This window comes from Panthera pardus, unplaced genomic scaffold (genome assembly GCF_024362965.1).
Source record: "Panthera pardus isolate Hobbes unplaced genomic scaffold, ASM2436296v1 HiC_scaffold_24, whole genome shotgun sequence".
Lineage (NCBI taxonomy): Eukaryota > Metazoa > Chordata > Mammalia > Carnivora > Felidae > Panthera > Panthera pardus.
Window position 1 is genome coordinate 128,209,700 of NW_026526810.1, and position 14,745 is coordinate 128,224,444.

General features: G+C 37.8%; 1 protein-coding gene across 20 annotated transcripts in view; it reads left to right on the top strand.

Moving 5' to 3' along the window:
- Positions 1-4,841: 4,841 nt before the first annotated feature.
- The window catches only part of UNC79 (unc-79 homolog, NALCN channel complex subunit), a 266,834-nt gene continuing 256,930 nt past the window's right edge, over positions 4,842-14,745 (top strand). For 8 of the 20 annotated variants that reach the window (XM_053889732.1, XM_053889736.1, XM_053889746.1 and 5 more), the window contains exon 1: positions 5,454-5,547. Coding sequence is in view for 1 of the 20 variants with exons in the window: in XM_053889744.1 (XP_053745719.1) it covers positions 5,526-5,547 (22 nt within the window). In the remaining 19 variants the exon portion in view is untranslated. Of the gene's footprint in view, positions 5,363-5,433; positions 5,548-14,745 lie in introns of those variants that run through there. The other 12 variants (XM_053889739.1, XM_053889742.1, XM_053889741.1 and 9 more) reach the window with 4 other exon arrangements.

Consider the following 14,745-nt stretch of genomic DNA (forward strand, 5'->3'; position numbering starts at 1 on the left):
TCTTTTGCCTCACTGAGCAGAATTAGGCTTTCAAATCCTTGTCTGCTAATTCCAACTCTGGATCTTGTTTTTTCTTTTTTCTTTTTTTTCTTGAGAAAAGATCCTATTCTTTATGTGTCAAATAAGTTTGAATTGTATTCTGGACATTGTAAATGTTATGCTGTGAAGATTCTGTATTTTGTTATTTTCCTCTAAAAGGTGTTGATTTTTTTTTTTTTAGTAGATAATTTAAATAGAGTAAAACTACAAACTAACTTTTTGGTGGCAGCTTAAGTCTGAGTTTAGTTCTTTTATTCCTATCTGCATTGTCATTGTTTGCACACAGTTCTGCATGTGTATGGTTCAGGGATCAGCTAGAGATTTGGACAGAGACACATAATTTATATTTCCTTCTCTCTGGCTCTCACTTTCTTGCAGTTCCCCTTTCCATTTCCAGTAGATATGGTTGTTTTAAACTCTGTGCTTTGGTAATTCAGACCAAAAATATCTGTGAGCAAGCTATTGGAATTTTAGCCACCCTGTGTGGCACAAACTGAAGCCATCATCCAGTCTAAAAGCAATAGAGAATGGAAACCCATATTCCTGTGCCATTTACTTCTTCCAAGTGTTATCATCTCTCTAGAATCTACCTGCTTTTGGTTGGTCTTCAATTGCTTCAGGTAAGTTATGTTTTGTTTTGTTTTTGTATTTTATTCAGTTTGTAGCTGTTATCCTTGAGAGGGTAGGTCCAGGAATCATTTATTTGGACATACTGCAAGTGGAACCTGGAGGGGAGTACAGGTTGATACAATAATTTTAGTGAGAAATTTGGCAATAGCTAGCAAAAGTTGAAGTTTAGAATATCCTAAAACAAATTTTTGCACATATATACATATGTAAGAATGATCATTGCATTTTTTTTTTGGTAATAGGAAAAAATGGCAAAATAACCCATATGTTCATCAATAAGACAGGAGGTAAATAAATTGTGGGATATTTATAAAATGAAATCCTATACAATATTAAAGATGAATAAACTAGTGCTATATGTGCCAATGTGATTAAGTCAAAGTTCGATGTTGACTGAAAAGTGTTAACTCTCAGAAAGATATGTATGGTATAGTATTAATTATATAAATTAAAAAAATATGTGAAACAACTCTTATAGTTTGGGCTGCAGATATATATATAGTATGTCTGTAGCTACCCTATCTGAAATTTTACCCTATCCAGAATTCCAATCTCTTCAAACATTTCCTATCTTGTTTACCTGGGGTAGCATTTTTTCTTTTATGCAATTATCAGTTTTTAGTGTTCTATATGTTTACCTCATTTAATTTTTTTTTTTCTTCTCCACTAGACTATTAGCTCCATGAAGGCAGAGATTGGTGTTTTCTTTGTTCTCTATAGTATCTCCAGGGAGATATATATATATAGTATTCAATAAGTATTTGCTGAATGAATAATTGAATAGTATAGATATATGAAGGTTTGATTAACTACAAAGTTAGGAAAGTTTTATGGGGGCTTCTCATGAATCTAAAATGTTTCATTTCTTGGGGCACTTGGCTGCCTCAAGTTTGTAGAGCATGTGACTCTTGATCTTGGGGTTGTGAGTTTGAGCCCTACACTGGATGTAGATATTACTTAAAACAAAAAAAACTAGGGGCGCCTGGGTGGCTCAGTCGGTTAAGCGTCTGACTTCAGCTCAGGTCATGATCTTGCACTTTGTGGGTTTGAGTCCCTCATCCGGCTCTGTGCTGACAGCTCAGAGCCTGGAGCCTGCTTCGGATTCTGTGTCTCCCTCTCTTTCTGCGTCTCTCCTGCTCATGCTCTGTCTCTCTCTGTCTCTCAGAAATAAACGTTAAAAAATTTTTTTTAAATCTTAAAAAAATAAAATGTTTTATTTCTTTTAAATAAAGTATCTAATGAAAATATGACTATATTAAGATCTAATGGCACTGGGTAGTGGCAAAAGTTGTGGTTATATTGTTTTTTATATTTTTATGTGGGAAATAACTTCATTAAACAAAAGGACATCAAAAGGTTTGGGGAAGATTTTTCAGAACATTGTAGTATAGAACTTAAGGGAGGAGGTTGTTTTAAAAATGAATAGGGAGATATTTGAAATGCTGGAATTAGTCATCAAGAGATAAGATAATTGTAATAGAGTATTAGGAAATTATTAGTGACTATTGAAAGAAACTGTTTCAGCAAAAGTTGCTAATAGGTGGGATGCTGAAGAAATGGAGACAGTAGGTGGAGAAATGGAGATCACTGATTCGCTATTATGATAGGTACAGCTTTTCCAGGATTCATGTTTGTGACCAGAATGGGACAATCCATTGAAAAGATAGAGACTGGGGCGCCTGGGTGGCTTGGTCGGTTAAGCGTCCGACTTTGGCTCAGGTCATGATCTCACGGTCCGTGAGTTCGAGCCCCGCGTCGGGCTCTGTGCTGACAGCTCAGAGCCTGGAGCCTGTTTCAGATTCTGTGTCGCCCTCTCTCTCTGCCCCTCCCCTGTTCACGCTCTGTCTCTCTCTGTCTCAAAAATAAAAAAATAAACATTAAAAAAAAAAATTAAAAGAAAAGATAGAGACTTAAAATGTTGGAAAGACAGGACAATTCATGGGAGCATTTTTAATTAGAGGTATAGTTTTAGAAAAGGGCATTTCACCTGGCAATGAGGAGAGGCACTCCTTTTGCAGTAGAATAAAAGAAACAAAGGTTGACACAGGTAGGTGGAGACAAAGGGAAGTAGAGGTTCATCTTTGTTTGAAGTAGTAATTTAGGTCCTCTGTTGGAGTGGAGAAAGTGGATAATGGATATGATCCAGGTTAGTGAATTAGCTCAATAGGCATGTTAGAAGGTTGAGGTTGTAAGAGCCTAGGTTGTTAATTAGGGTATCAATTATACAGATGATTTCAGGCTTTGAAGGGTTTGAAACAGTCAGAACTAGCCTTAATGGAATGGGTACATTTCAATGGCTTGAACAGTAATGCTAACAAAAGCAAACACATGTGTCAAGGATTATTCTAGATTCTCATGTCATTAAAATGTGTCAAGGATTATTCTAGATTCTTTGTGTATACTCATTTAATCCTGACAACAACCTTTGAGGTAGCTATATTATTATGAGTATTTTGCAGGTGAGAAAAATTGAGACAGAGAAGAAACTTGCTTAAGGTCACACTGAAGCAGAGCTGGAAGTCAAACTCCGGCTATCTAACTCCTGAGTCTGTACCCCTTAACAATGTTACACTCTCAGTGGGGTAGTAGGAGGTTTTAATTCATGACAAACAGCAAGATTAGTAAGCAGGCCATGGAAGAGTAGTTTCCAACACATTGTTGCTTTCTTTCTGGGTTACCCATAGGACACCATTAAATTTTTTTCCAATTGTTTTCTTTATCAAAGCCTCAAGCCTTCCAGAAATTTCTGAGTAAATCATTGAGCCTTCTTTTAATCACACAATATTTGATATCTTCAAAGATTTATATTATGTTCATATTTTCTTTCAGAATGGTTCTAGTTTATTTTTACCCCAAATTAACTCGTCAGCATTATTCTTTACACCACCATTTATCTTTGACTGAAAAATGGAACTTCTCTGGGATGTATTTTTAGGAATGAACAATGGTGTAGGGTGATCAGCCTGGTTAGGAAGACCAACCTGTCAATCAGTGAGGTGATTTAGTCTTAGTTGTGTACGCACCCCAAAGAGCTAAATTGTTAACATTTTTGCCACTATTATAGAGCTTTGCCACTGTGTGCATAATGGGCAGTTTCCTTGCTGTCAGAAGACTTTTTCAGGCTATTCAGAAACATCGTTTCTTGATATGTGGTCACATATTTTTTTCTTAATTGTCAAAGATTTATTTTGAATGTGTTGTATGTATCATATTCAATTTAACATCCTTTTCCCTAAAATAAGGATTATGCTTTTTAAGTTTTTTATTTTCTAATTGTTAAATTATTTTTATTTAAACATTTTATTTATTTAAGTAATCTCTGTACCTAACGTGGGGCTTGAACTCACAGCTCAGAGATCAAGAGTCTCATGCTCTTCCGACTGACTCTGCCAGGCGCCCCAAGGATTATTCTTTTTTGGTGAGATGGAAAAATATTGATATTGATTTAGTCACCACAGTTATTAGCACTGAAAACAACTGCTCAACTCTTACAGTATTGTTTCCATAGCTTTTGCTAAATCAACGTGCTTTGATCATTGCTTCTTAGCTTTCACAAATTATTTAGGTTATTTGAATTAAAGAGTGGTCACAGCGGTTGGCAAATGTACAGTACTTTAATTTTAAAAAGACTTTAACTAAAAGGACTTTAATTTAGAAGGACTTTCACATCCATGACCATTTGATCTGCCCAATAAGTCTTTCAGCGACCAAGCAGGTTTTATTCTCATTTTACAGATGCAGAACCTGAGACTCAAGGACATTAAAAGATTGGTCCTAAAATGAGTGTCTTGAATCTGGTTCTGCCTGACTCTAAGTCCAGGCTCAGAACGTCCCTCCACTCCGCAGTTGATTCTTTAAGTATCTTCTATTAACATGTATGATGCCCCTTTCCATTGGCTTCATTTGGTTTTTCAGCAGTGCCACGTGCCAGTTTCCTCACGTGCCAATTTCCATTCTGGGTGGTTGCAAGGGAACACACCTGGGTTCCTTGTCTCTAATCTTTCATTTTTCTTTTCTGTGGCCCTCCAGCTTCACCTTCCGTGGAATTCTCCTCCTTCCTTTGCCCCAACTTTTTAAGTCGTCTCCCAGCCCCCAGGCAGTGGGACCTCCCATACTAATCATCAGCAGGAGAGCCCATCCGAGAGGGGAGGCAGAGGGCACGGACCGCAGCACGCCGGGAAGCCATGCTGAGGGTTACTTGTGCATTTCCTTCTTCGCGGTCCTCTGGAGCGTCCTCGCCGCCCTCCGGCCCCGGCTGTCTCCAGCCCGCCCCGGATCCGCCTCCCCCTCCTTCCTCCGGGAGGTTGAGACCAAGCGTGGGACGCACTTGTGTCCCTCTCCGGTCACCTCGTTGAGGCGCCGGGGCTGCTCCCGGAGCAGGATTTACAGGCCCGGAGAACGCCAATGGGAGATCCAAATGGTCGGGGACTCCGGCACTTTAAGAGGCTTTTCTCTGGGAAACACCCGTCCCCTCCGAGCGCCTTATGAATGGAAATACTCCTCCCCCGGTCGAGCCCATTTTCCCATTTCACCAGGAGCCGCGGCTTGCTCTCTCCTTTCGGTCTCCCCGCCCACATCAACGCGGGCAGCTCCAGGAGGGGACGGACAGGAAGCCTTTGGCCGCCTATTAAATCCCACCCATTTCTCCGGGGGCGATTTCCTAACCTTCCGGGACCGAATTCTGCAATTTGATGTGCGTTTTGTCCGAATGGTAGCGACACGGGCCTAAGGGAGGGGGAAAGCGAGGGGGTGGGGGGTGGGGGGTATGCGCTCTTTTCCTCGCAACATCGCTGGCGGAGCGAGGGAGCTCACACGACACAGATTTTGGGGCAAAGCCTTTCCATCTGGACAGCACCATGTCCACCAAAGCGGAGCAGTGTAAGTAGCAGCCGGCCCGGCGTTCCGGCCCGGCCTCCGGCTGGGAGCTATTGCAGTTGCGGCGTTTGCGGCTGCCGGGAGACCTTGGCATCGTGCTGGTGCGGGGGTGGGGGCTGAGGTTGGGGCGGGTGGGGGGTGGGGGGCGGAAGAGAAAGTGGGGGAGGGTGGACGTGGATGGCAACGCGGCGCTGTCCCCGGTGCTGAAAAAATAATGCTGTCTTCTCGGGCTTGTGGTGGGGTTTCGCAAGACTGAAAGACCCTGCGAAATGAAATTGAAATGGGGTCATTCTCGGGAAAAAGAGGCCTCATATCTTTCAGATAAACATTTCAGTATCTCTTGTTGGAGTGGGGGAAGGGGGGCAGCGGCAAATCAGGGGCGGGGAACTGTCAGTGCAACCAAAGCCTGCCTGGCCTTCTGAGCATGCCCAGTTCTAGGTGCTGGAGCCATCGGGGAGTTTGAGTCTGCAGTTTCCACTTCGGGTTGGAGAGGCAGGAAAGGAGAGAAGGGAGAGGGAGCCGGGAGTCAGGCAGAATTCTGGACCAGTGTGAGGAAAATCAACTCCTGAATACCTACACTAATGCAAAAACTAACCCCAACCACAGGTTAAAGCAAGAGTTGGTGCTTTGCATGAAGGTGAAAGGGGCTCTGAGAAAATGATCTAATTATTTTTCCAAAGAGGTTTCCTTTGTAGGGCAGCTCACACAAACTACAACAAATAGCAAGAGGATTTTAGTTGTCCCAGTGTGTTTGATTGGAAACAACCTGCTAACTCCTTGTGGACAGAGGAAGTTTCTAATATGCTTCCTATAGCCTCTCTTATTGCAGTGCGCATTTGTAGGCCGGTGGTAGGTACTTCGTAGGTTGATTAATGTGAAATCTTTTCCCCAGTGCACTTGAGGGATTCAGGAACTTAGTTTTTGTAAATAAAAGATATTTTTATTAAGCAATGAGTTTGAATTTTTAACAAATATGCCAGAACTGGTTCATCTAATTGACTCTTGTTTCTCTCAAAGAAGTACACAGTTAAGTTGATAATGCTGTCCTGTCACTACTTAAGTCTTTGTATTTCTTTTTTTGGAATGGCTATAAAAGCCATTTTGTGAGACACCCGACACAGTAGTCTCATTATTGTGGGGCAGTATGTTGTATATGATATGCATATGCAGTGTGCCACTTATTCACCAGATAGATGAAATGAACTGAAGGCTCGCAGAATTCCCAGATTGATGGTTCATTAGAGATTCTCTATGCCCACCTACCATCCAGTGCTTGTACCTCTTAACAATGTTATTTTTGGAATCTGGAACACCTGGTTTGAATCCTAGTTCTGCCATTTACTGTTTGACCTTGGGCAAGATAATTGATGTCTGTAAACTTTATTTCCTCATCTGTAAACCTGGGGTAATAATGCTGATGGCGTTGTGATTATAAACGAGGGAATACACATGGAAGATTGAGTAGTGAGCCTAGCACATAAAATAACTCAAGAAATGATAGCTCTTTCCCTCTTAATATTCCATCTCTTCTAAACAGAAAGTTCTTTTGTGAATTTTTTGGCCTGTTTTTAAAAGTTAAATCTAAACCTCAAAGAAAAATTTTGCTTCCACATAGGATTTCAAACAAATTGAATGCATTATGTTTTGAGTAATGGTAACATAGTTGGAATCAGTGTGAACTTTCCACTTAAGAATATCACACCCTTGAAGGTTTTATTATAGTATGTTAAAAAACCCACCACCTGTCATTTGATTTTATAGTTACATATTATGTGACTTCAGGTTAAAACCAGTGAGTATTACTGTCTTTTTTCTGTGTTTTCGTTTCCTTGTTATATTTGAGATGCACTGGATGCATTGTCTTGTCTCTTTCCTGGGCAGTTAATGCCAGGATGAATAAAATCTACTGGTGGATTTGGTTGTGTAGTGCAGGTAGTGTGTAGTTAAGAAGCTATTTTAGAAGTGTTTGTAAAACAGATTTTTTTTCCCTCTGTAGATAATGGAAAGGACACCATATTTGAAGTTAGAACATGTGGATTTGAGTTTTTCATGCCCTTCTGATTAACTGTGAGACACGGGGCAATTAACTTAATACTTTAGTGCCTCAGAGTTTCCATCTATGAATTAAGGGATAATAGTAGCAGCTTTATTTGTCCTAATTGTTCTGTTCTGGAAGGCAAAGGAGGTAAATGGGAATAGGCTGTGAAAAGGATAAAGATGTTTTGGGTGTTTTGAGGTATCTTCATTTATAGTGAAGGGAAGTTAAAAATTTCTTTTTTTTCTGTTTTACATGCACTAACATGAATGTATTGTCACTTGAGTGCACATTGTATACCTGAAAATAGAGCAAACACATGAAAATCTGCATGGTTGATGTTCATGAAGGGTGAATACTTTTTAATAAAGAGAAGTTGCAGATTTGTGGTATTTTATCCTTGGACTTAGTAGGAATATGGCTAGAAGGAAGGAGAAAGAAGGGAAGGCTACGAGATTTTTCTCTCCTACTGGATGCGAAGACCACCAGAACAGGAGAGAACTAGAGAGTTTATTTATCCTCTGAATTCAGGATTATGCATAGTACCACTTGCCTAAGGACCAAGAGGAAGAATGAGGTTTAATATAATGTCACAATATTATTTCTATTGCTCTTCTTCCTGAGGCGTCTTGATGTAGGTAGAGGTTTCACTGGTGCAGGAAGTGGAGATAGTTTGGTTGAACCAGCAAGAGGAAGCACTTGCATTTCAATCCAAACAGATTACGTGATTTACCTTTGAGATGTAATGTATCACAGATATATGAAAAATGATTTTATTTTTATGTAGTGATATTTTCTTGTGTGAAATAAGTAATAATGATGAAAGAGAGACTAGTATTAGCTAGGATATAGTTTGGAGCTGTTTTTATACATTCACTCTGTTTCCTGTATAATGTGCAGAACATCATAACAGAAGGTGAAAGCTTCCTAGCAATTTCTTAAGGCGACTGCACAGAGCTAAAACTTTTTTCCTCCAAATGCTTCTTTTTCTTACAACATTCACTGTAGTGAAAATGTTTTTGTAGTTGCTGTAGAATCTGAAATGATTCTTTTATTTGGGGTTCTAAGGAATCCACCTCCTCTCCCTTTCTCTGTCTTCTAAGAGTTAAAATGGAATAATCTGGAGTACTTTGGATGTGCTCTTTCAAAAGAAGCATCTTTCAGTAACAGCAGAAGTTGAGTTGGGGTTCTAGAATCAGACTGCTGCCTAAGTATAAATTCTGGCTCTGCTTCTTGCAATCTCTGTGACCTTAGACAAGTTAACTCAACCTTTCTAAGCCTTGACTGTATTATCTATAAAATGGGGATAGTCATAGTTGTTGTGAAGATTAAAATGAGGTGATCCATGGAAAAGTGCTTAGCACAGAATCTTGGCACATAATGAGGGGTTAATAAATGTTAGCTATTATTATCATCATCATTACCAAGTATAAAATCTTATGCTTGCTGCTAAAATGAGGATAATTATAAATTTGGATCTACTCACCCCCCCCAGAGTGTAGCAGAAAAAAAAAGTAACCATGATATTATTTAAATGGGACATGGTCTATTGGACTATTTTTTATTCTCCTTTCCTTGTCTCTGGGTCTCCTCTACAGCAGTCAGCCTAACCCATTTTAAGTGGGAGGAGATTTCTGCATGGCAATTCCTTGACTTGGTATATCTAGCAAGGCACTGGCTAATCATCTAAACAGAGGATTTCTAAAGCATGAAATCCCTATCCATCACTTTTTGTATTACAATGATGGTGTAGTAGCTGATAAACACAAATCACTTATATAAATATCCATCAAAATGTTTGTCAATTTTGGAAATTAGCCTGCTGAGTATAAATTCAAAAAAGCTAATTATAGAAATGTGAATATATGCTATTTTTAATGTGCTTATCCTACTCATCTTAAACATTTTTTTTGAATGTTTATTTATTTTTGAGAGAGAGAGAGAGCATGAGCTGTGAAGGGGCAGAGAGAGAGGGGAACAGAGGATCCAAAGGGGCCTCTGTGCTGATAGCAGAGAGCCTGATGTAGGGCTCAAATTCATGAACTGTGAGATCATGACCTGAGCTGAAGTCAGATGCTTAACCGACTGAGCCATCCAGGTACCCCAGTCCTGCTCAACATCTTTATCTTAGTAACTAAAAGTCTTTTTGATTATATGAAAAACACTTTTAAGAGTAGAGATAATTAGCACTATGAATTGAAGTTGAACTTGGCCCTGTCCCATGCATCTTTAAGGGTCATGTTTAGAGAAATTGAGGGGCACCTGGGTGGCTTGGTTGGTTAAGCGTCCGACTTCGGCTCAGGTCATGATCTCACGGTCCGTGAGTTCGAGCCCCGCGTTGGGCTCTGTGCTGACTGCTCAGAGCCTGGAGCCTGTTTCAGATTCTGTGTCTCCCTCTCTCTCTGCCCCTCCCCTGTTCATTCTCTGTCTCTCTCTGTCTCAAAAATAAATAAACGTTAAAAAAAATTAAAAAAAAAAAAGAAATTGATAGTTAAAAAATTATTTTATGTACATTATATTACTGTAAATAGAATATTGCTGTATTACTATTATAATAGAAAAACACCTCTTTGAATAGTACTGCAACTTGTAGTCATTTAGAAATCTTGGCACAACAACATTGCTAACCTCTTATAGAGAAAACTAGTTTTATTCACACATACAAAAATTGGAATATGGTTATTAGCCGTATTTGTGGTAGTAAAAAGAGCACATGGTTTTTAGCTCTTGTCTTACATGGTTTCTCTGCATCATTTGACAGTAGTTGCCACATTTTAAATTTGAACTCTTCTTTTCTTCTTTCTTTTCTGGCTGTTCCTACTCAGATTATTTCCCTTAGGGCTACTTTCTTCTCCCTATTTTTTATGAACAGCATTTTGTCATTAGGTTCCCCCCTCCTTTTTTAAATTGCACAGGTTCTTGGTTTCATTCACTTTCATCAGTTATCACCTCTATGTGGATGGCACCCAAATACAAGTTTAAAGTCTAAACATGTCTCTTGAACAAAAGCCTCTATCTCTATCCAGGCATCCTATAGTCATCTCAAACCCAAACTCTTTGTCTTCTCCCTCATGCTTGTACTTCTTTGGATATTACTCATTTTAATGAATAGCACTACCATCTACCCATTCACCCAAGTGAAAAAACTGGGGAGTCTTCTTAAGCTTCTCCTACTCTCTGTTATCACAGAGATACAACAAATCACCAACCCCTGTTGATTCTAGCCCATGCAACTAAATTGCTGCCCAACTCTTTGATCTAGTTATTTTGGATTTTTTTTTTCCAGTTCCTCCAATGTACTGTTTTCTTTTTGCCTGAAATGCTTTCTTTTTCTCCATGCCCTCTTCTTTGCCTTTCTTTTGTCCAGTACTTAGCTTGGAAGCCCTGCCTGATTGCCAGTCTCCCCTTGTACGCCCCTCTCGTGTACTCACACTGTATGGAATAATTTGTTTTCTTGTTAGGTGACCTCATTTACTTTATGTATAGACTGTATTATGTTCATTTTTGTGTCTCCAGTGTGCAAACACCATTGTCTAGAGCACAGCGTATGCACAAAAGCTGTTTCTTCAAGGTAAAAATGATTGAGAGTGCATTAAATGTCTTTTTATAAAGAAGGATTTATAAAGAAGGATTACATAATCCAATTTTTGGATACATTAATTTGAAGATTTCACATTTTTGTTAATGTGAAGTTTTGCACTCAGTACAATGTGAATATAAACTATACAGAATGCATGCTTTTCAATTGGATTTACAAGTAAATAAAAATACACTTTAAAAGTATATAAAACGTATTTGCTAAATCAAATTTTATAGTATTTATATAACAAGTTATACTTTTTCTGAATGTCAATTGTGTTTTTGCTTCTTTCTCATTAGCTAAAATTTTCTGTTACTATATTCAGCATAATAGTTATGATTCCTAATTGGTAGCCAATCTTAGTACATAGCCAACTGTTTTTCTTATGATAAAGTGACAATACATTTGAAGTTGGGGACTTGTGATGCTGTAATTTAATGTGGATCCTTTGATAATACATCTGTTCAAGTTTTATGTATTGATTACTCAACCTATAAGTAGGCTTTACATTGGGATTTTCATTTTATAGTATTGTTGTGTTGTAAACTCACACTTATTACTTATATTCTGAAAAGATAGGAGTAGCTATTCATAGATGAGCACATATATTGGCTTAGAACTGAAATGTTTATTGCATCAAGAAGTACATTAAGCAAAATGTATTTTTATCAATAAGCTTGCTTTCTATAGTATGGAAAGCTCAACCATTTTATTTAGAATTTTTAGTTTTTTTCAATTCATATGTTATATTTTTGTCTTGTTTTTCTCTTCTTTTGTGGTACCAAGCAATCCATATTTCATCAACTTGTCCATTCACTTACTTAGCAAATATTTATTGAGTGTTTACAATGTGTCAGACTCTGTACTAGGTTTTAGAGAAGATTACAGTTGAGTACTCAGGGGCATCCCACTGTGCTGAGGTGTATATACTCTATTTTCAGCTTTCCTTTGATGCGCTGTCTAGGTCCCTGAAAATAATAGGAAATTGATGAACTTGTCATGACTTATTCATAGAGAGACAATGCTTGCTCCTTGTGACCATTATTGCTTTTGTTGTTGTTGTTGTTGTTGTTGTTGTTGTTGTTCTTACTGGAGGCTAAAATTTTTGTAGAGAATCTTGTTAGAATCCCTGGCCGCCACTCAGCATTGTTCTCATTTTCCGGACTTTTCTGGTTATTCTTTCTCAATCTGCCAAATTAATTTTATAATAAAGTTATATATCTCCAGAAAAAAGCCTGATAGCATTTTTATGAGTATCACATTAAAATTAGAAAATAACTTATGTAGGGAGAACTAATATCTTTAGGATACTGAATCTTACTTTTAAAAATATTTATTTATTTAGAGAAAGAGAGAGTGAGAGAGAGAGTGTGTGTGCGCGAGCAGGGAAGGGGCAGAGAGAGATGAGAGAGAGAATCCCAAGCAGGCTCTGTGCTGTCAAAGTAGAGCCCCATATGGGGCTTGAACTCACCAACCGTGAGATCATGATCTGAGCTGAAATCAAGATCATGATCTGACTGAGCCACCCAGGTGCCCCAGGATATTGAATCTTATTATCTAACAACATGATATGTTTTTCCGTTTGTTCAAGTCTTTTCATGCCTTTTTAGGGATGCTTTGGAATTTTTTGTTAACCTTATGTTTAGTATTTTCTCTTTTTTTTTCTATCATAATTGGGGTCTATCTTCCATCTCTAATTTTTTACATGAAGGCTATTGATCTTTGTATGCAAATTTTATAATCCTACTTTACTAAATGATCTTTGTGTAGCAGTTTGCCATTTATTTTTGGGGGAGTTTTCAATGTATATATAATTATACAGTCTGTGAACAACAAGAAATAATTTTATCCTTTCTTTTCTATCCAATTCTTATATCTTGAATTGCTTTCTCTTTTCTAATTGCATTGGTGAATATCTCCAACACAATGTTAAATATGGTGTAGATAGTGGGTATTTTTGCCTTGTTTTTAATTTTCGTAGGAAAGCCTCTAGTATTTCTCTTTTAATAAGCTATTATTTGGGGCTGAGATAATTTACTAAGGAAGTATCCATCAATTTCTATGTTATTGAGCTTTTTACAAAAACCTGACTGGTGCTGAGTTTTCTATATTTTTGGAAGCCATATGACCTCCCTTAACTTTATGAATATGCTGGGTTAGATTTTGTCATATTTTATTTAATAATTTTTGCATTGATATTCATGAGTTATATTGGTCCACAGGTTTTTAAAACAATTATTTATAGAGGTGTCTGGGTAGCTCAGTTGGTGAAGCACCTGCCTCTTGATTTTGGCCCAGGTCACAGTCTCACCAACTGTGAGCTGGAGCTCCGCATCGGGCTTTGTGCTGACAGCCTGCTTGGGATTCTGTCTCTCACTCTCTCTGTGCCTTTACCCCACTTGTGTGCTGTCTCTCTCCCTTTCAAAATAAATAAATTTAAACTTAAAAAAAAATGTTTATGTATTCATTCATTTATTTTTGTAGGGGTGGAGGTTGGGAGCAGTTCTAGTCAGGATCTGAGAACATTGTTGTATTCACTATGGAAAATGAGTTTGGAAGTTTTCCTTCTTTTTATGCTCTGGAATGATTAAAGTAACATTGGGGTTACCCGATCTTTAAGTTTGTGAGAGTTCCCTTGTGAAACCATCTGGCTTGGTGCTCTTTTGTAGTGGAACTCTAACTTCTTTCTCTATGTCCTCTATGACTCTTATTCTGTTTAGAATTTCTGTTTCTACTGGGGTCTATTTTGGTAGGTTTTATTTCTCTAAAACATTATTCATGTCATCCAAGTTTTCAAATTTGTTTGTATAAAAATTTGCAAAAGAGTCTCCTAGAACTTTTCTAAAAATTTTCTTTAACTTCCTTGTCATTTCAATTGTTGTGCTTTTAATGCTATATATTTATGTTTTCTCCTGACTACCCCCTCCCTCCTTTTGTCATGAGTGAATTAGTGGTTTGTCCATTGTTGCTTTCTTTTCTAGGGAACTAGTTTTTGGATTTATGTATTGATTCTACTGGGTTTTTTTTGGTTTCTAAATTAACTTGTGCCATTTATTATTAATCCTCCTTTTCCTTGATTTCTTTGTTTTATTTTGGTGTTCCCTAGAAGGCTTTTTGAGTCGGGCGCTAATTTATTTATTTTAATATTTTCTATATAGGCATTTCATGCTATGTATTTTTCTTTGATCCTTCCTTTCTCTGTAGCCTACAGATTCTGATAATGTCAGGCTTTAATTATCATTTTCAAGAAATTCTACAGTTTAATTTTGTATTTTCCCTTTGATCCAGGAGTTGCTTAAAAGTGGAAGGATATTTTAGTTTTTTTAAATTTTGTTATTGATTTCTATTTTTATTGCATTATAATCTGAGGATGATATTTGCATTATTTCTATTCTTTGGACCTTACTGTGGTTTTCTCTGTGGCCGAAGATTTAGTCAGTTTTTGTGAGTATTCTGGGTGTATTTGAAAAGAAGTTGTAATCTCTATTACTGGGGTTCAGAGTTTGATGTAGATCTATAAGATCTACCTTATTTATGTTGTTTAGGTCTTCTGTACCTTTATTGATTTTTCATCTGCTTGATCTTG